This window comes from Pezoporus occidentalis, unplaced genomic scaffold, assembly GCF_034315485.1.
Source record: "Pezoporus occidentalis ecotype Australia unplaced genomic scaffold, CSIRO_AGI_Poc_V1 ctg196, whole genome shotgun sequence".
Lineage (NCBI taxonomy): Eukaryota > Metazoa > Chordata > Aves > Psittaciformes > Psittacidae > Pezoporus > Pezoporus occidentalis.
This window is the reverse complement of record NW_026913811.1, coordinates 1605020-1626867: the sequence shown is the minus strand read 5'-3', so window position 1 is coordinate 1626867 and position 21848 is coordinate 1605020. Positions and strand designations below refer to the sequence as shown.

Below are 21848 nucleotides of genomic sequence, written 5' to 3'. Positions count from 1 at the left end.
ATTACAGCCCAGCAGATGGTAAAAAGCTGAATGTCGTCTTAACTTGCTCCAGAATTCACCCATGCCAACTCAGACCCTAAGAAAGGCCTTCACTTAGGAAGTAATTTCAAATTTTATTAGCATTCCAGAGCATACTGCAGACATTTTTCCTTTCCTTGGCCTCTCAGAGAAGAAGCTGAACTCCTGGCTTTTAGATGAGGATGGGTGGGGTTTTTTAATACATAAACAAGAAATGCTCAGTAAAGGAAGGAAACTCAATAAAGTTATCAAGATAAGCCATTTTTATTCTTGGGTGAGCTGTCAAAACTACATCAACAGATCTTTATCAAGCCAGAGATTCTGAATGGAGAAAGACCGCTTCACTTGACCATGTCATATCCCAGCATCCAACCACATGGAGAAAGCACGCAGAGAGAAGAGTGTGCAGACACTCTCATTTTGGCATAAAGCAAGCAAGTTTTTACAGGAGAAAAGAGATGCAAAAGTTCTCTGAGGCAGGCTAAGGCAGCCTTGGAAAATGCCACTTTAGCAGCCATGCAAGATACCTGGAATGCTGGGCCAATGTCACCAAAATGAACCAGATGCTGCAAGAACAAGAAGCTGCCTTCTGTCTCCACTCTTACCACCACTGAAAACCAGTGAAGACCAAGGCCAGGAAAGAGAAAGAAAACACAAATTCTCCTTCAGTTTCTTCAGTTTTAATTTTAACTTAGGCCAGGGCATATAAACCTATTGATGATTCCATGTCCTCTTCATTTGCATCATGGAGGATGCTGCAAGCAGAGGATAAAAGGGCAGCATTCAACATATTATACACTGCAAACTGAAACTACAATAAAAGTGAAGATGACTAGCAAAAAATGACAAACAGAAGTCCCTGTATCATCCTCCTAGTTTATGATACAAAGAAGTGCTCCCAAGAGATCTCAAGACCACAAGAGTCAGATTCTGTTTGTTTGGGGGTTTCTTCAGACAAGACAGGCATTTAAGTATGTGCCAAATTCATAATTTAACCATGCAAAAATCATTTCAATAAACATATATTCATCACCTATATTAAAAAATAAACCTCTAAAATGGATACAATCCTGTAGGAAAATCATTTATTCAACTGATTTATGGAGTAAACCAATTAAGGCAAAATATATTACTTGGAAATAGGCTTTCACTGGGTACAAATATGAGCTGGCTTAACATCTTGTTATATATAAAAATGTCATTTGACAGCATCAAAGAGCAGTATAAGATGAAGAACTGCTTCAAGGCAAACAAAAAGTATTTTTTAATTCTTTGTTTCTTAAAAAAGTATTATTACTGAAACATTTTCTTCACAATTACTTCCATATTTCTAAATACAGGTTTAAGATTGTGTAAGCATGGATAGAGGGCATTTGTAGCCATGAAAATAATCAGACACCACTGAAGCCTTACATGAGAAACAATGAGCTCATGATACCAGGAAGACATTTAAGATTTCAAAATACTCAGAAAACCCAGGAAAGCAAAGCAAGTGATACAGTTCTCACCATTTTCACATCAAACTGCTGACAACCATAACTTCATAGAAGAAATTACAGAATTCCGTAAAAAAGATGACGTTTGGAAGCACTGGAGTAAATTACATTGTTGAAACTGCTGAGATAATTTCATATGTATGTGGTACCTGATCTATGACCCACTGAAGCACTTGAAAGTTGTCTAATGTTTTAATTAGACATGCATCTCATTACTGTTACAAAAAAAAAAAAAAAAAACCACAACAGAAAAAAGATGGAGCATGGAACATGAAATTTCAAAATAATTTAGCAAAAATTTCAACTAATGAGGAACGGATTTCTGCTTTTTTAGCAGCTGACTGGTATGTGTTGAAAGGGCTACTCAGCGTCACTCCTGAGAACTTCTGTACAGACATGAAAACATATCAGGTGTTAAGTATCATCTAAGCACAGGCTCCAAGAAACCACCTAATACAGAAGATAGACTCTGGATTGAAATGCATATATATAAAATACATTTTATGCTGTCAACATGTGTATATTACTAATATAACAGAAATAGCTAAACAATTATCCCCTTCTTTTAAAAAGTATACTAACTAAAATATCTCAGCAAATGCATAGTTAAGGTCTCAAATAACAACACATTCACCATACAAACTGTAATGCTATTTGTTCCAGTTATAAATATGTATTTGTTCTCACTTCCAATTTTGTGAATCATATTGGAAATCATATTAGTTAAAAATTACAATAGCTCATTTCTGCTACTGGAAATTACCTTCACTTCTTAAAAAGTAAAATTCAGTTTAAAGTTAGATTACAAATGTGTGCTGCATCCACTGAGAATTAGAATGTGCAGCTTTCACTTCAATTCTAGAATCACAAAGCCAGTAGTGTCATGGATCAGCTTTCTTTCAAACAGTCCTGGGTGGTAACTGTTGTTTGTACATTCCTGCTAGAGCCTTTGCTGCACTGTAGATCATCTGTCGACGGGACATGCCAGTGAATACCACGTGCCAATCAGTCCTGTTGACATTCTGTATGTTCTTCTCAAGCACTTCACCCACGGTCACCAACAGGCCTGACCATCTCAGACTGTAGTCCTCAGGAGTGAGACTCTTCGCCTGTGTAACATTTTGAGAAGTGATTACTGAAAGTTTAGAAGGATGTTTTGTTTCTATCTTCACCATTACCAACTTTGATACATCAACAGAATGTACATAGCAAACTAAAGGGTATCAAAATTCAAATTTCAGACTGCCCCATAATTTGCCTAGCCAATTAATACTTTTTGGATTTGTATGTATCATGATCCAAACAGAATAGTGTAAAGCTAAAATATGATGCTTGAAAGAGTAAAGACATTCCACCATTACCAGGAAGTAGTTTTCTCTTTTGAAGTAGCTAACAGAGGGAACCAATTATATATATTTATACAATAGGTCTTACCTGCCTAAGGTTTCAAAAATGGTTAAAATGTCCCTCAGAAGCAGGCAAGTAGCCAAATACAAGAAGAAAGCTGCAGCTGGCAGAAATGGAGGACTGAGCTATTTGCATGAGACACAGGATTACACACTTGTAATTCCCTGAAGCTGGAAGCAGAAGGGAAGCAGTGGGGGAAGTATCACTGCACTTAATGGCTCTGATGCTCATCCTAGGCAAACACCTCTGGCCATTGTCACATACAGTGAAATGTAGAAGACTTTTAGCCACACTGAGAGTGTTCTTAGTATTATTCAGTTCTTCATAGCATTGCATGTTGGGCCCAATTCTTCATACAGACTTTATTTTGACAAACACAGCCTGTTTCCAGTGCCTGTACAGCTGGTGAAGTTCATTACTGTGTTCCATTCTTCCTCAAACTACTGTCTTGCAACAATAACAGGATACGTAAATTTGACAGAAAACACAGTCTACTCCAATATAAAAATAACTTGTGATTATCAAGAGGTATGTAAAAAGCAGATTTCTTAAGCAAAGAAACAGAACTAGTGCTTACTAGTCAAAACAGTGGCAGCAAGAAGTAAATACAAGTGCACCTAGCTGCAAGTATGCAGTATATAAGCAAGTATCTCCACTATGATCCATATAATTGCACATAACTTCAAAATTAATTATTTGGTATTTTTATTGCTAGAAATTTTAAGTGAACGTCAAATAAAATAAAAAAGATCAACCTTGCAGTAGTTTCCCATCACAGCTGCAATTTCTGCCTCAGCTAAAAACAAGATGACAGCTGGTCTGTTAACAGAAAAAGTTTCTCAAAACAAGCCCTCCAGTCCACCTTTTTACCTTCTCAAATCAAGCAGTATTTTAGAGTTATTAACAGCCATGAGTCCCATTTTATGTGCTCAGAAAACTCCATGCTGTTGGTAAAGACATTAACAAAAGAGCATCAATTCTACAAAGACAGTTTTTTACCACTATTTCCTTATACAGAACAACAGAACACATAGCTAGCAAGAACTATGAGGAACATAACTGGTTTTAATATTCCGAGAACTATGGAATGGTTGGGGTTGGAAGAGACTTCTGGAGATCATCTAGTCCAACTCCCCCTCCAATGCAGGTTCAACTAGAGCAGGTTGCTTCTATTAAAACTTTTGTACTGTGAATAAAAAAAAAAATAACACTGCCTGTCCAACATATTTATTCTCTGTTTGTAGTCTGAAACACAATTACACAATTGTTGGGTTTTTTTCCCTGTTGTAATTTTGATTTTGCTTAAAGATACTGGACTGCATTTATACCGATGCGTGTTTCTTACACGCCCCTGAGAGAAATTCCCTCTGTTCATAAAAGAGATATAGTAGGAACAAAGGTATGAAACAAAGCTATGTTTTGCTGTTGACGTACATACAAGAACAGTTTTCTTTAAATATAAGAATTCAATCTAATTCAAATTTGAAGACTTACTAAATCTGTGCTGTACACCAAGCTATACACCAAACCGGCTGCCTGGACATTTAAACAAGAATGTTTTCTGCTATCACAATACTAATTTTCAAAGTTATAAAATATGTTTACATAAGAGAAAAGAAATACTCAAAAGGTTACTATTAACTTATAGTTTTTAAATGAAAAAACAGAGTATTCTGTGAAACAAAAATTAAAAATACCTGTTGTGCTTTATGTTTAAAAAAATCATTTGGTTCATATCGGTGCTCCACATAGAATGTGACAATAATTTAATTAGTAACTTCACATTGATTTCATAGCATCATAGAATGATTTGGGTTGGAAAGGACCTTTAAAGATCATCTAGTCAATTAAGTTGTATCTGCATTATCAGTATTTTTTTCCTTAGCTTCATATCTTTCCTGACTCCTTTCGAAAAGCATTCTGGAGAACTAAAGAGAGACTGAGCAACAACAATATTTCTCCTTTTTCCACTTGTCAGCTTTTCAAAATTGTAAGAACTCTGAAATATAAGAACTAAAACCAATCCCAAAACATTCACTCTATTGGAGTTAGTAGTAACAAGAAAAAAAAAAAAAAAAAACATAAACAGTTACTATTTGTTTTCTCAAAACAGTCCCCTGAGGATCAAACCCCAAACAGTTTGTTTTGAAATTCTTCACAGAAACATTTACTTAAAAATAATTCTCAGAGCAGAGTTAACTCATTTATGACTCATACGTTCCTTCAGGCAATACACAGTGACTGGAGTTTGGAATAATTCCTAGTGCATGTCCAAAGAAATGTAAACAATCTCACGAATAACTTCTGTTGGTGATATTTAAGACCTTCATACTACTGCATTATTTTAAATGGGATGAACCATGACATTTCCAAGATTAAAATCTCTCCATTTCAGAAATTTTCAATCCCTGTCAGGACAGGACAGTCAAGAAGAGGAAATCAGCCTTGAATTTTAGGTAACAGTCTGTATGTTCATAGTGGAATTAAGTCCAAGCCCAACTCTGAAGAAGGGGTATCCTTTATTCATTTATTAGGGATAATTTTTCAGAATACTAATCAGTAAAGTATGCAGTCTGTTTGGTGGTAAATAACAACATAAATACCAAGGCTTTATGAGCTTTAGTAAAAATTGCATGGCAAAATCTCAATTTAAAAATTTCTGCCTAAATGAAGTGTAAAGTATGTCACTGACTTGCTAACATGTACATGTATGCACAGACAACTCACTATTATGCAGTTTTGTTGGCATTAACACTCTAATATATACGTGAAGTAAGTTAATTAAAGAAAACTAAGCTTTTGGATGGATAAAAGTGGTTACTGCACTTCTTTGTGCAGTTGCTTAGTGCATTTTGTAAGGTGCTCCTTCCACACCTGAGGAAGAATGAGTATTCTTACCTTATCAACATAAAGATTCATGAGGGTTAAGTCTAAGTCACTGAACCAGACTGATGATATTTCAATTCTTAAAATTATGTTTCATTTTTCATGGAGTACTTCTTGGTGGTTAATTTCTTCTTGGATAATATTTCCTCTTGATTAATTTCTTCTTGGAATATTTCTTCATTATTAGAAAAGTAAAACTAGTGCTTTCAAGTGCCTTGTATTTTAGAATGAGACTACTGAACAAAAATTGCTTTGCAACAAATGCCTGATGATTTTTAGGTAATACATAAATACAATTCAAAAATAGTTTTTATCCTAGTTTCATAAATTAAAACATTCAAGTGGGGTGACTGCAAGTACTGACATCTTAAGTGAAATTAAACCTTAAGTCTTATGTCTTAACTGTTAATCCAACATTTGTAACAACAGTGAAAACTCACCTGCTGAACGTACTGCAAAGGCACAGGTGTTGCTTGAGTAAAAGCTTCCAGATGAATTCCATGAATGGGATCCTCAATAATCAGACATCCAATGTCAAACCACCTGCAATGATATACAAGCTACTTTATTTCTGAGTACTGAGCATCACCCAATTGAAAAACAACATGCTAGCAGTTGAACTGTGACCATTTTACCAATTCTACCACAAATGTAATAATAACGAGTTTCATCAGTTTCCTAGTATTTTTCAAGTAAAATTTGCACATAGCTATTTTTATATATATAAAATTATACTGCATATGTATGCACATGAAATACATAATATAAAATATATAAAATATATTTAAAATTTACAGATCAAAAAACCCACAGAAATTTGGTGGGGTAGGCATATGTGCAGATACATTCTTTTGGCCATAGTTACTATGCTTTTAGAGAATGTTTCTTATTGAGATAACCTGCCCTAACAATTAAGAAAAAACAAATCTATCATTCATGTTCTATATTCAGAAGATTTTTTGGTATGTGTAATTTTATAACAACCATTTAAATGACTTATTCAGAGAAACACTTCCACATCTTTCTGAAAGGTGCCTGCTGTAGCATACACAGTAAAGGCTACTGAAGCAGTACACAAAATGGTTCCCTATTTAGCCTGCAAAAACATTATATCATTTCTCCTATCAACAAGCTAACAACACTGACATAATCCAAATAAAATCATGGACAATGCACCGACATTAACTCACTGTATTCAATTCCTGTAACAGTTTTACAGTTCAGTTGCCACAGGAGAAACATGCTCCAGGGAAAGCACAAACACAAAACCAAGGCCAAGTCTCAGACTTAAAAAGTATTATTGTAGGTTTTGTTTCATATATATATTATATACTGTATTTTGGGAAGTAAAGGTGTTGTTCTAAAACGAAATGCAAGATTCTAATTTTAAGAAATGACTGGGTAAGCCATGTAAGTTTCATGTTAAGAGTTTAGTGGAGCAAGACAGGAAGAAGTATTTCACTTGTGTCACCTATGTAGCAGGGAACAGAGCAATGATGCCTACTGAATAAAAATTAAAGCATCTGTTAAGTTATTGTTTGCTTCTATTGTAACTAATATCAAAGATCAAGGTGTTCTTGGGGCCTGTCATGTGTGGAGAGAAGAGTTATCATTCCCTTCAGTACACTTCAGTCATGGTTGAGCTCTTTCATGTTGAATTCTTTAAGCAACATTTTCATATTTAGGAATGACAGAATTCAAAGGACAAGAACAGCAATTACTCTGAAACAGAGATTTCACTGTCACATTTAATCCTTCCTGGTAATATGATAAAACATCTAAATCAGGCTAGATGCAAATAAATCCTAAACAAAATCTAAACCACTTCCTAATTCTATTTACTGTAGAAAATTCACCATCTACCTTCCACTAAGGATACTAAATGTACCTTTAAAAATGCACAAAACATTAGAAAAAAAACATAGTTTGTATTAAAAACAACATGATGTTGTCCTTAATGTTTTGGAAATTAATTATAAAGCTACTTCAAGAACTGTCTGTCAAAAAGCACGTTATGAAATCAAGTTGTATTTGGAAACACCATTGTTACGTCTGTGCAGTGCAAATTAAAAGCTGTAAACACACTCTCAATGAAAGCAAACTAGATAATATATTATCTGATAAAATCATATTGCTACAAATGAACTACAAGTCACAGAAGATCTCCCAGTGTACTTTCTGAACTGAATACAATTTTGGAGAAAGCAAAGAAACACGAGTTTTGCTCACAGGAGTGAGCAAACCACTAGCTAAATTCCAAGTTTTACAGCTATTTAGTTTTGTCATTTCAGTGTAACTTCATTGTGTTTTTATATTGTGAATCTTGAAAAAATTGATGACGATTTTGTATGTTAAAGTCTCAAGGACAAAAAGCTGAACATCATCACCAAACTCAAGTCTGCCAGACCAATACTGAAGACAAACTCTCTCCTTTCTTCAGCTCAGAGTGATTCTGACAGCAACAATTTTTTAGGCCCCTTTGAGTCCTTTCCCCTGCATCCCACCCTCCCCTGGAATGTATGTGAAGTTCTCACTTGTCAGGAAGCAATTCCTCAATGAAGCTTTCTGCTGATACAGCGGGCTGTTTTTCATGTATTACTCCTGTCCGACGCAAGCTGTCTATTCTTTCTTGGGCTCCCTAAATGATTAACACAAGCTGTTAAAGACAACATTCTCTTTGAATCACAACATAGTACAATGCTTGCAGATTAATGCAAAAAGAATGCTAGAACATACTTTTCAAGTTAAACAGAAAACGTGATTTTTAAAACTTACTCTTATTTCAACATTAGAAAAATAAGCAAAAAAAACCCAAACCTCATGAAAAGCCACAATGGAATCCCTAACAGCAACAAAAACTAGACAAACCTCATAAAATATTCTGAGTTTATTATTTTTCCCTGAAAAAGACCTAGATTCCTAACCTGTTACTGTGACAAGTTTCATTATTAGTTAAAGCATCAGTATGTATGACTGTTATTCATACTGACATTTTTGCAGATTTGTTGGGTCATTTAAGAGCACTGGACCAACTCTGGAAGAGTAAGGGAAAGAATCGCTTTCCTGTGTTTCCTATCCAACTAAGATGAAGGAAGCATTTGCTCCAAACCTCTCATTACTCTGAAGCTGTAATAGAAATACTACTCCTACCCTGCAGCAGCTAAACAGTTAAAGGAACGGTATACTCCTTACCTCAACATAAAATTGTATCAGCTAATATGTTGCTATGAGGATAGGTTTTACTCATCTGCGCGCACTGCCACAGCGGTTAGGAGAAAACTTTCTTTTTACTAAGTAAATGATTTGCTTGTATTTAAGAAGCAGAATACTAAATAGTTGTTTTTGACGGTTTTATTTACTGGCCAGGGAGGTAGTTACATATAAATATACCTGATGACCACGTACATTTTTAAAATCTGATGAAACAACTTTTGATAACACTTGCAGCCAGCACAGCTGTTTGCAAGGCTGCAGAGTGAATTCTCACTTTTAAAACATACCACAGATCTTGTTGAGAGGATACCTGACAAGTGCCAATCAAACTATTACTGATCTACAGAATTAGTGGGGAGAAAACTCAGTTTTAAATAAACTTTTAATTTCTAGCATTTCCAACATGTGTGCTAGTAGGTCTAAGAAATACCTGCTATACTTTGAAACTACAGTACTATCACAATGTATGATAGATGTGATGGCAATCAATGACAGTGTAAAAAAACTGACATGAATATCATTCATTGTGAATGCCTTTGCAAAAACAAAAAAAAAACAAAACCCCTAAAACTATTTCACCAAGTAGCTTCAAACTGGTCTAATGACTCAGATGGCAATTAAAAAAAAAAAAAAAAAGTATACTTATCTCACAATTGCCCTCCCCTTTACAGGAAATCAGATTTTTGTAGGTGAATGATTCTATGCTCTCTTTGCATTGGAGGTACTTTAGTGCTGTTACATATCAACTTACTTTTAAACCTGCTGCATAGCCTACAGGTTGGGGTGCAATGTTAGACTGAGCCGCCTCTCCAGTAACAACCGCCATTCCAAAGACTTCTTGAAAGGCATCTCGAATTGCTGCAACTTTTACCTCTTTATTAGAAGTAACCACTATGTCCAGTTCTCCCCCAGTTTCTGTAAAATACATACATATATAATCATAGAATCAGCTAGGTTGGAAAAGACCTTTAAGATCATGAAGTTCAACCATTACCCCAGGACTGCCAAGACCACCATTAAACCGGTCACTAAGGGCCTCATCTACATGGTTTTTTGAATAGTTCAGGGACAGTGACTCCACCACTGCCCTGGGCAGCCTGTTCCAATGTCTGATCACTCTCTCTGTGAAGAATTTTTTCCTAATATCCAATCTAAACCTCCCCTGATGCAGCTTGAGGCCATTATTTCTTGTCCTATCACTTGTTACTTGTGAGAAGAGACCAATCCCCACATCACCACAATCTCCTTTCAGGTAGTTGTAAAGAGTGATAAGGTCCCCCTGGGCCTTCTCTTCTCCAGACTAAACAGCCCCAGTTCCCTCAGACATTCCTCATCAAGACTTGCGCTCCAGACCCTTCACCAGCTTTGTTGCCCTCTTCTGGGCCCACTCCAGCATCTCAATGTCTTCCTTGTAGCAAGGGACTGAGAACTGAACACAGGATTCTAAGTGCAGCCTCACAAGAGCTAAGTACTGGATGCTCATGTATTTTTCCTCATTCACATTATAAACTAGTTCAAATACATTCTCTCTTAAAAAACTATGCTTCAGAGTTGCTCTCCTCTTTCTTTGCCACTGTATAGAAATAACTTAGGAAGTAGAAGTTAGATGAAGAACTAAGTAATTCAAGAATGAAGGACAGACAACAGCAACTGATGTGTATTCAGCAACTGAAAAAAAAACCTCATACCACTCATTTAAGATGACAATGGATTTAGAAGAATAACTTGGACATCCATTCCTGAAGATATTTTGGTGTTCTGCAAAGGGGTAAGGAATGTTTATGTAACACAAAAAGTCTTCCTTATGAAAGAGATATACAGATGTAGTTCATAAAATCCAGTGAACAGTTATCAACCTTTTAAAGAAAGGCTCGTATTACTTTATAGGCTTCTGTGGACTGCGAATTTTATTGCCTGTCTGCCTCCCTACAGCTTTATCCTGATTTAGACATTTATGGAACAAAATTTATGGAATATCTATGGAACAAAAAAGTTGTATTTCTGAATTACTTCCATATGACAGTACCTTCATAAAGAGGGTGAGTTTTCACTAAGCTTCTTTAGAATAAAAGAAAACAGTTAATGAATTAAAACATTTCTAGAAGGAAGTAAATACTAAGTTTACAAATCTCTGCCCTATCTCCACAACCTGCAACTATAAAAAAAGGCAGTATTTTAATAGCCAAGATGTATACAGGTGCTTTCCCTAACAACATGACTTCAGAAAAGTTTGAGATAACTACTGAATTCACAGTATCACAGTATGCTAGAGATTGGAAGGGACCTCATCTAGTCCAATCCCCCTGCCGGAGCAGGAACACCTAGATAATGTTACACAGGAATGTGTCCAGGCGGGTTTTGAATGTCTCCAGGGAAGGAGACTCCACAACCTCCCTGGGCAGCCTGTTCCAGTGTTCTGTCACCCTCACTGAGAAGAAGTTTCTTCTCAAGTTTAAGTGGAACCTCTTGTGTTCCAGTTTGTACCCATTACCCCTTGTCCTACCATTGTTTGCCACTGAGTAGAGCCTGGCTCCATCCTAGTGACACTCCCCCTTTATATATTTATATACACTAATAAGGTCACCCCTCAGTCTCCTCTTCTCCAAACTATAGAGACCCAGCTCCCTCAGTCTTTCCTCATAAGGGAGATGCTCCACTCCCTTAATCATCTTCGTTGCCCTGTGCAGGACTCTCTCCAGCAGGTCCCTGTCCTTCTTGAACTGAGGGGCCCAGAACTGGACACAATATTCCAGATGCGGTCTCACCAGGGCAGAGTAGAGGGGAAGGAGGACCTCTCTTGACCTACTAACCACCCCACTTCTAATACACCCCAGGATGCCATTGGCCTTCTTAGCCACAAGGGCACAGTGTTGGCTCATGGTCAGCCTGTCGTCCACTAGGACCCCCAGGTCCCTCTCCCCTACACTGCTCTCTAACAGGTCGTTCCCCAACCTATACTGGAACCTGGGGTTGTTCCTGCCCAGATGCAGAACTCTACACTTTCCCTTGTTATATTTCATCAAGTTATTCCCTGCCCAACTCTCCAGCCTGTCCAGGTCTCGCTGGATGGCAGCACAGCCTTCTGGCGTGTCAGCCACTCCTCCCAGCTTAGTGTCATCAGCAAACTTGCTGATAGTACACTCAATTCCCTCATCTAAATCACTGATGAATATATTAAATAATACTGGCCCCAGTACTGACCCTTGAGGCACTCCACTAGTTACAGGCCTCCAACTAGGCTCCACCCCATAGACTACAACTCTCTGGCTTCTCTCCTTCAGCCAGTTCCCAGCTCACTACCTGATCATCCAGACCACACTTCCTCAATTTAGCTGTGAGGATGCTGTGGGAGACTGTGTCAAATGCTTTGCTGAAGTCAAGGTAGACCACATCCACCGCTCTGCCATCATCCATCCACCGTGTTATTTCCTCATAAAAGGCTAAGAGATTGGTCAAGCATGATTTCCCCTTGGTGAAGCCATGCTGACTGCCCCTCATAACCCTCTTATCCTTGATATGCCTTAAGATGGCACCAAGGATAAGGTGTTCCATCACTTTCCCAGGGATGGAGGTGAGGCTGACCGGTCTATAGTTACCCGGGTAACTATTCATTTACTCTAACTGAATCTTACAAGCAAAGCATTTTATTAGAATTACTTCCTCTAGGTAATGTTATTCCATCCAATGAATAGTGTATCAAAACATCCAAACCACAACTGGCTACTGTCAGATCCTATTTTAAAAAGGAATGGTCATAATTGCAATAGAAACCTTAAATACAGTTTGCCAAATTGTGCATAATTAACATTTACTCTGGTTTTGCATTGCATCCCTCTACTCAAAAACTTTCTCAGTTGCTGGCTGGCCTTCTCACTGATTTCATATCCCACTGTCTCCTCAGTAGTCAGTTGCTGAGATATTCTTCCTTAAATGTAACACAATTAACTACTCAATAATTCGGTTATCTTCCTTTTATGCCACATATTGTCCACTGGATTAGAACAATAGTGCAGAAATGCGGTTAAACGGATCACAGAATAGGTCCACCTGAGAAACAGCTTAGAAAACAAAATGCAAGAACATTTTAATAGTTTGTTCTCAGTCTTATCAGCTTCATGACCAGTTTCACCTACATGCAGACAAGGGGCAGTACTGGCAGAACCAAGGAGGAAGACTGCTTACCAGACTGCTGGAAAAAAACAAAACAAAACCACCACCAACAACAAAACCACCACCACCACCAACAAAACAAAACGAACTATCACACTGGACAATTTATGTCTGTTGCTTCACCATTATAAAGCAGAAATTTCACATTGGCTATATGTCACATGTAATGTACTCTAGTAAAAAATGCTGAATACCACAACAAACTGTAACTGAAATACTGTGCTCTTCCTTCCTGGCTCAGTGCATTTCAGACTTCATGAGACTATTTTAGAATTTTAAAGTTCCTACTAACTGAATCAGAAACTGCTTCAAGTTTGATGAATTTCTTAAAAATAGTGCAAATACCATTAGGTAGAAAAGTGCAACAGAGAAAAGAAAGTCTCAAAAGCTATGTAAATACCTCTGTTCTATACCTCTCAGAGTATGCCTACCTTTTGGCTTGTTTTAGCTCTAATGTGACACAGTACTATTTAAGCATGCGATCCAGCAGAAAACATACGGTGTGTTTAAACTCAGCTCCATAAGGCTTAAATAGAGACACAGTGGGAGAAAATAATATGCCGTAGAGGGATTATAGGGAAGTCTCTTGACTTTTATTTTTAACTTCATCTTTCACTATCTGAATCTGAATTAAAGGGTATTACTGTGCCATTATCTGAACTACAGCAGAATACAAAAGTAAAAGACACACATACAAAGTCAGCCTTCAAAATGAGTTTCAGCAGATAAATCACTTGAGAAATCAATACAGTATTGTGACTGTGAATTAACACACTACATATAGAAACTTCAAGTGTAAAAGTAGTGTGCTATTAACCTCTCCAACATTTAAAGGTATTACTTAATGGTTTGTCATAAATACTTACTGATATATGGAACCATGCCAGGATCCAGTGTTGTGATCATGGTCTCCACTGAATGTTTGGTTTTGTCAAGAACAGACTTCACCATGGGATTCTCAGCTACACCCTAAATTTAAGCAAAAAATTTAAGCAAAACATCTTTTGATTTTTTTTTCCTTGAGAAACTCAAAATGTTACAGTTAAAAAAAAAAACGAAACAAATAAAAAGCAAATATTAAGCTGCTTTGTGTTTTTCTTACTACATTTACACTTCGTAACACCTACTGCATCTCACTCCTCAACACAAACACTACAGAATATGGCTATCACTGCATAAGTTTTCAGTTAAAACATGAAGTTCAAATATCACCTTTACCATCCTTTTCTGCATTAATGCAGGAGCAGTACCACCGGTGATAGTGGGCAATAAACTTGATCTAGTTCTATTCTGGAGCATTTAAAAAAAAATGTAGATTCCTAATGCTAATTATAGGTATCATAAGACTACGTAGCTAGATTTAGACTGTGATAACTCAAGCTGAACAGTCTCCTTTACTAATGTTCTTAAAGACAATAGGATCTATTTTTGAATGGCTCATTATTAACAAATATTTCTAGAGCAATTCAGCTGGAAGTCCTCAGTTTATAAATAGATTTTTAACATTGCTGGAAAAATGTTCAACATTCTCCAGCCAAGTCATAGGTGGAGCTGCTGACAGACCTAAAAATTCATTAAATATAAACCCAAACACTGCCCTGTGTCTTGCATAGTCTTAATTAATGTCAGTATCTCATCAAAAGCTTATCTGAATTCAGATAAGATCAATGGGTGAAAGAAGAAAAATACCAATGCTGAATCACTGGAAGACAAAGCACTGGAAACTATTTCACAGAAATCTTTTGGCAAACTTCTTCAGTAAACAGGCTGTTTTCAGTCCAATATTAAAACTGCACATGCTTGTATCTGTTTCATTAAATGACAAACATGACACAGGACAGCACTGTGCACATACATACATCTTTCCACTTGCATAATACACTACACAGTATTCCAGAGAACTGCAGAATCAGAGTAGTTTTAATTATTTCAGAATAAGTTTTGCTCAGCAAGCTTCTTTCCCATAAACAATATAATGGTTTCGGTTGGAAGGGACCTTACCTATTGTTGTGGTTTAAACCGAACCAGACAGCTTGTTCACTCACTCCCCCGCCTTCTTTCCCTCCCCCTACTCCCGGAGGGACAGAGAGAAGAATCGAAAAGAATGCAACTCCCACGGGCTGAGATAAGAACAGTTTAGTAACTAAGGTATAACACAAATCACTACTGCTACCACCAATGATAATAATGATAAAGGAAATAACACGGGAAGAGAATACAACATCTCACCACCAGCCAACCGATCACTCGCCCCCCCCAGCCCAAGTTCTGACCGATACCTCCTCCAAACCTGCCATCCTAGCCCTTCCGTGTAACTCTCAGTTACATCCTGGGCATGACATGCTGTGGTATGGAATACCTCTTTGGTTAGTTTGAGTCAAGTGTCCTGTCTCTGCTTCCTCCCAGCTTCCCCTCCTCCCTGGCAGAGCATGAGGCTCACAAAGTCCCTGGCCAAACCAAAACATCATTGTTATCAGCTCTGTTCCCAGGCCGAAAGTCAAAACACAGCACTGCACCAGCTACCAAGAAGGAGAAAAATGACTGCTACTGCTGAACCCAGGACACCTATCACCTAGTTCCATCCCCTCTGCCATGGCCAGGGACACCTTCCACTAGAACAGGATGCTCAAAGCCACATCCCACCTTTGAATGTTTTCTTTGTAGCAAGCTTAAAAACAACCCCAACCAACCAACCAACTGAAAACAAAAAATCCCACACTTCTACAGACACTGTGACATCGTTTGGCTACTAATAATGATGATTATCTTATCCTATGTCTCACACTGAAACAGTTTACCACTGGGTTTAGGCACTCTTCTCAATGCTGTGCAGAACACTAAGCCTCACTGCAGAATTTGGTAAAGAAAACAGGACACTTACTCACTCATACACAATTAAGCTTTTTCAAGCCAGAGCCCACTATAGCCACTGTTTCTCATGAATACAAGACTTTTCTGAATGGCAGCATTCACTCAGTAATACATAAACTCTTGTGACTACTCATGTACCCACAGAATGCCATCAAGAACAAGGAAGTTTAAATTCCTCCTTCAGCTCTCCCACAACATGAAGTTTCTCTGTTGTTTTAACAAAAACTGCGCACTACGAGATCCTCAGAAACATTTAAAGTATGAATTTCCAGTTCTTGTATCATTCCAATAACGCAAAGCCAAGCAGTACTTCTTCAATCAGCAGTCTGCCTGCCTAACTAACACAAGGTCATTATACATCTCGCAAAGATAATCAGATTCCCGAGTAGCAAGAAGCAGTTGCTTCTACCTGTGGAAGATGCCTTTATGTTCATCAGCCTAGCACAAATATTGATAAATAGTCCATAGTTTTATACCAATACAAAACAGGACACCTTTTGGATCCTACTGGTATAAAGGCAACAGTAATATGGATGAGATTGGCTTTTCAAGTAATTTGCAATGGCAAGCTCTAGTACTTTCAAAACGGCTACAGAATCATGTTACCAAAAAAACGTTCCCTTCTGAAACATTACCATCTATTATGAATATTAAGAGGTGCATAAGTGAGAGAAGGATATTATTTAAAGGAAGACAGAAGATGCGTTTTTATGATCATGAAAACACATCTCTCCTTCAAAGGGGCAGCAAGGCAACTTTGTTTTCACCATACTGACAGAGGATTATTCTTGCTTTTTAAGACTGTATCACTGTCAAGATGTGTATTCCTGGAGGAACAGAGGGCTCAGTCTGCCATAACACACACAACTGTTTCTCCCAGCTCTTCATGCTCAAAAGGGCTTGAAAGCCACTCCAAAATTCTGCAACCCCATCGAGATATCAATCTTCTCCATTCTTCCTTCACTTCTAGTATGAGACAGCACAAAAAAACTGTTACTCTTGAAGATGTTTCAGTGTTCATTTGTAGCCCTTACACCTTTTTGCCACAATCTTTGATTCTACTTACATGTCACATTTGTCACAACTCCAAAAACGGTATAGGCTAATGAAACTCTAATAAGCTGATGTTGCTGCTTATTTCCTCTGTATGATTAGATCATATCACAAGGAGTATCTGTTCTGCACTATATACTCCATGCCTTGCAGCAGAACAGAAAAATCCTACATCTCTTAAACACTTCTCAGGTAAACTCTTCTTTGATTGAAGAACTGAAGAAAATTTATTTTCCTCTCCTTGAAGAGACATTTTTGTTCTGTAACAGGCAAGACTGTATCCCACAGAAATCAAATTCAGCTCGTTAGAGAATAATAAAGAAACATGATATACAAAGAACTCTGGTGAGGTAAAACACACTTTTTCTACATCCAGTCACTGTAAAGTAAAAATTAGCCTTCAGGTCTTAAAAGGGTCCTAAAGCTTCCCCAATTTAAGAACATGTGACAGAACTTGTTAGGTATGCATATCTTCCTGTCACAGCGATATATCAACCTAAAACACCAGCATTTGTACACTCCTCCATCCTTCATACAAAGGAAGAGCAAAAGCATAGTTTCAGCCACCTTGCATATGAGGCCAGAGAGAGATTTATAGCAACATGCATTTAAAATATGTCTCCTAGTCAGTAAAACCAGTAATTCCTCATTAAGTGTAACAGACAAAACCCCATACCTTTATAAATCCCCACAGCCCTCCTGTGGCAGTTGATACTCTGGGGTCATCATGCTCCTCAGGAAAAGTGATGGTAGAATCCGTTCCAGGAGCCAAAGCTGATGACAGATTTGCTTGTTGCGTAACAGGATTTGCCAGAGCACCTAGGAACGGGGGAAAATAACTCACAAGTGTTCTCTTATTTTACTGCATTTAATTTATTATACTGTAGGAACACACAATAGCTTAACAAGAAAATAAGCAGGAAGAACAGAACACTTGGCTGATTCACTTCATTTCTTGAAGGCCCCAGAACAATTCTGCTTATTAGAGGTTAGCAGATATAACTACTCTAAAAGACTTCAACAATACCTGCTATTAGAACAGAGACTGCCTGTACATTATGCATAAAATTAAACAGTGATTTTTTTCTTAGCAAGTTAGTCTAACAGTAGTGCTTTTTATTGTATTCAAATTTTCAGAATAATCCCTCATTAGGGATTATTAGAAGAAAAAAGAGGAATGGGTGTTGCTCTCTGAACAGAGATAAGAATGATCTCACACATAATAGAAGAAAGAGAAGTAGGAAATTTTCTAACCCTGAGTGCTGGAAATCAGTAGCAACAGAAAAAGAAGCAAGCAAATGAATAGCTTTACATAATTCAAAGGAAAACAAAAGAAACTCAAAAAGGATAAAATTTAAGCATGAGCCTTTGCTCCATTACTCAAGTCTATTTTAACAGATTTTCCAGTCTGGCTCTCAACTGATCCTTAGATTAGCTAATTTTGCTCTCTAAGCCAAGTTTAGCTAGAAAATTATGTCAGAAAAATAGAAATGACCATTTTCTGTAGCAGTAACCTACTGGATCAGCTCAAGCATCTCACTAGTCTCAGCCAATGACAGTAAACTATATGCCAAGCTGCACTAATGCAGTGGTCTTCAAACTTTATCTCACACACTTATCAGTAAAAAAATTATGAGCATGCAAATCTCATGCAATTTCTAATTTATTTACACATATCACTGTAGTGTAGTATGTGTATCACAAAACATACACAATACAAATGTTAAAAGGACGTGATAAAGATGAATTTTTTTTTAATTATTTAACAGTACAAATCAATATAATATGTCAGTAACTACTGACATGCTGTATAATTATTATTAATAATATTTTATGTGAGTAATGTGATTGAAGAAGCCCCCTTATTTTTTAAACCTTGGTTTAACACCACGATGTGAAACTTTGGTTTGATGTTCAGACAATTCTGACACAGCTTTAATGGATGCAATTGCTAGAAAAGATACCTCACAAAGGTATAGAGATCTAAATGGCAGAACTGCATCATTGTCTGTGCTTACTAAATCATGCTACTTATTTTCAACTCTCACTAACCACTCATACAAAAAAATTTTCTTGAAATTCAGGTGGCAAATTCCCATCTTCAGTGATATCAATCAATTTTCTTGCAACTAATCAGAAGGTAGTGCAACTTAGTATTTTTAAAAATGGGTTGAAGTCCCACTGAAACTCTTTGGAATGTTTTTACATAGGTCAGGAAGTCCTCTTTGCAAGTTTATGTAAACAGATGTGACAGCTTTTATATGACACTTGCATTGCTTATGGCAGTAGGACTGCATAATGTTGGAAACATTTCCAAGTATGGATTTTTAAAATGCTCTCTCAAAAGCATGACTTTCCTACAAAAAGTAGTTACTGCATCACTCTTTGTTAAAACACTACCTTTACCTTGAAGGGACAAAGTACGAGTGCAATTTTTTTTTAAAACAGATACTAGGCAGCACACTGGTGACAGCTACTTGTCATGACAGGAAACATCAGCAAATCTGGGAGACTTCTCTTTATGTAAAAGAAAATTGTTCATGCCACCTTTAAGTCCAACAACTCTTTTAAACACCTTGCCATATGGCAACCAGCAAACCTTTATGCAATACAAAAAAAATTCATAGTCTCTCCCCATTTCAAAAAATTACTATTTAATTTTCATTAAATTAACTACATTGATGACATCCTGTAGCACTTTGTGCACTTTTGGCTCTTGTTTCTTTGTTGCAACAGCTTGCTAAAGAATTGAGGCAACGAATAAATTTAACATATGGCGATACCTCTAACATTATTCCCTAGAATCTATTTTTATCCTAGTCAGAGTAACTGCTCCATCTGTGGTTATAATTACAGTTTTAATAAAAACTTTGCATTTATTAAAGAAGTCATTTACTGTTGAGGATAAATCTTCTCTGGCACATCCCTCCTTTAGCATTTGACAGTAAAATAGTTATGTCTGTATCTTATTACTGTAACAGAATTTAGCAAAAGCAGTAAGCTGAGACATGTTAGAAACATCTGTACTTCCAGGCAACTTTATAGGAAACCTGCCATGCTGTGTCATTTCTTCTAATACTTGTTTCTTCAAATCTTCAGCAACATTTTCTATGCTTCTTCCAACAGTATCTGCTGACAAATACATTTTAGCTTGTCACCATACTGCTTTCCATGTATTATTTCAGAAATTTTAACCATGTCAGGAAGAGCAAGTGTTTCCCCAATGTAAACAACTTTTTATCTTCACTATTAAGTAAGCAATTTCCAAAGAGGCTGATAAAGACTTATGAGAATGCATACTATATGACTTGAAACATTTAAAAAAAAGAAAAAGAAAATAGGCTTTCATATTCTTAGTTTTTAGATGTCTTGCTAATTATAGTGGCTTCATACTATCCTTACCTATTATCTCAAGACACAATGTACACTTAGAGTAAGGTATATCATTAACAATACCAGATGTAAATATATATTTCAAATAGTCCTCAAAAAATTAATATCTTTTTGCCAACTTTATGTCAGATCCAATTAGACTGTTAGCCATACTACAAGATAAAAACAATGGCCAAGAGTTCGTATTAGGAGTCAGCGAAGTCTCAATGTTTCACTTTCTTCCACTTTGCCCATGCTTGCATTGTAAGTAGTATTTTCAATGCACTGTCTTTTTGCAGGAACCTTTTTTGAGTCACTTGTCCATTTTGCGAGGGTTAATATAGTTAAAACTAGATAACGTAACCCCTAAATTGTCTTGAGCAGGCACACAAACTGCAAGGCATTGCAGCATAATGAAAGTGAGCAAACGAGTGATGGTGACGCTGTCAACCCCTTTGCATTGTGGAACACCCACTCTTCCCTCAGGACATGTGAATGTCCCAACATATGAATCGAGTGAAGACACTCGTGTCAAGCTGTATATTAAATATCAGCAAAGCTTCATTTCTTATTTTTCTAATAACAAGAAATACTAATGAAGGTCTAGTATTTTTTCCCACAACCCTGTGAATTGCTTTGCACACCCCCTGGGTTAAGGGCACTCCACTTTGGAGTCCACTGCACTTAGTGCAACTCACAAGAACAGTATCAGGTGTGTCAGAAAATGAAGTATTTGGGGTTCAGATTCTTGAAAAATCAGGTAAAGTGTTTTGATTACCACCCACAATATTAAAAACCAAGTGATTATTCATGTTTACTACAATCCCCTACAATACTGTAAATTTCTTTGGTTTTAAATTCCCTTCTACACTGCCCATTCTAAATGTGCGCTGTACTGGAAGGTATTATTTGCCTTAAAAAAACACAGGTGCATCCACAAGACTTCATTAAAAGGTTTCAAGAATAAAAAAATATTTAATATATTCTGTCAGATGTATGTCAGGTAACGAGCACACTTCTATGATTAAAAAACAATTTAAATTCTTCCAATTAGTCTGGAGAAGAGCACTGTAACTATGCTGATTGCAGTGGTTTTGGATGAACTGTTGTGCTTCAAAAAGCATGAATAAATGTGACCAAGCTGCTGAGAAAATTTTTGTACCTAATGAGACAGGTGTAGCAGTGGCAGCAGCAGCGGCAGCAGCAGCGGCAGCAGAATCCCTTGCTGTGCTTGTGCTTGGTGGGGGCGTGCCAGGTGGAGTCACTTCTATACCACTCTCTTCCATCATTTTCTTTCAGCTACAAAAAGCTGTGAGAAGGAAAAAAAAAAGACAAACAAAACAGCATATCTTGAGAAACAAG

The 21848-nt window shown here is 37.0% G+C and overlaps 1 protein-coding gene across 2 annotated transcripts in view; it reads right to left on the bottom strand.

Annotated features, from left to right (window-relative positions):
* Positions 1-263: 263 nt before the first annotated feature.
* Positions 264-21848, bottom strand: part of PRRC1 (proline rich coiled-coil 1) — a 28622-nt gene continuing 7037 nt past the window's right edge. Inside the window, exons 2-9 of one of the 2 annotated variants that reach the window (XM_062617444.1) lie at positions 21649-21795; positions 20142-20246; positions 17791-17933; positions 14057-14159; positions 9772-9935; positions 8342-8445; positions 6248-6350; positions 264-2623 (exon numbers count right to left, since the gene is read on the bottom strand). In XM_062617444.1, the coding sequence (XP_062473428.1) occupies positions 2414-2623; positions 6248-6350; positions 8342-8445; positions 9772-9935; positions 14057-14159; positions 17791-17933; positions 20142-20246; positions 21649-21775 (1059 nt within the window). In that variant the 5' untranslated portion in view covers positions 21776-21795 and the 3' untranslated portion in view covers positions 264-2413. The remainder of the gene's footprint in view (positions 2624-6247; positions 6351-8341; positions 8446-9771; positions 9936-14056; positions 14160-17790; positions 17934-20141; positions 20247-21648; positions 21796-21848) is intronic. The other variant, XM_062617446.1, reaches the window with a different exon arrangement.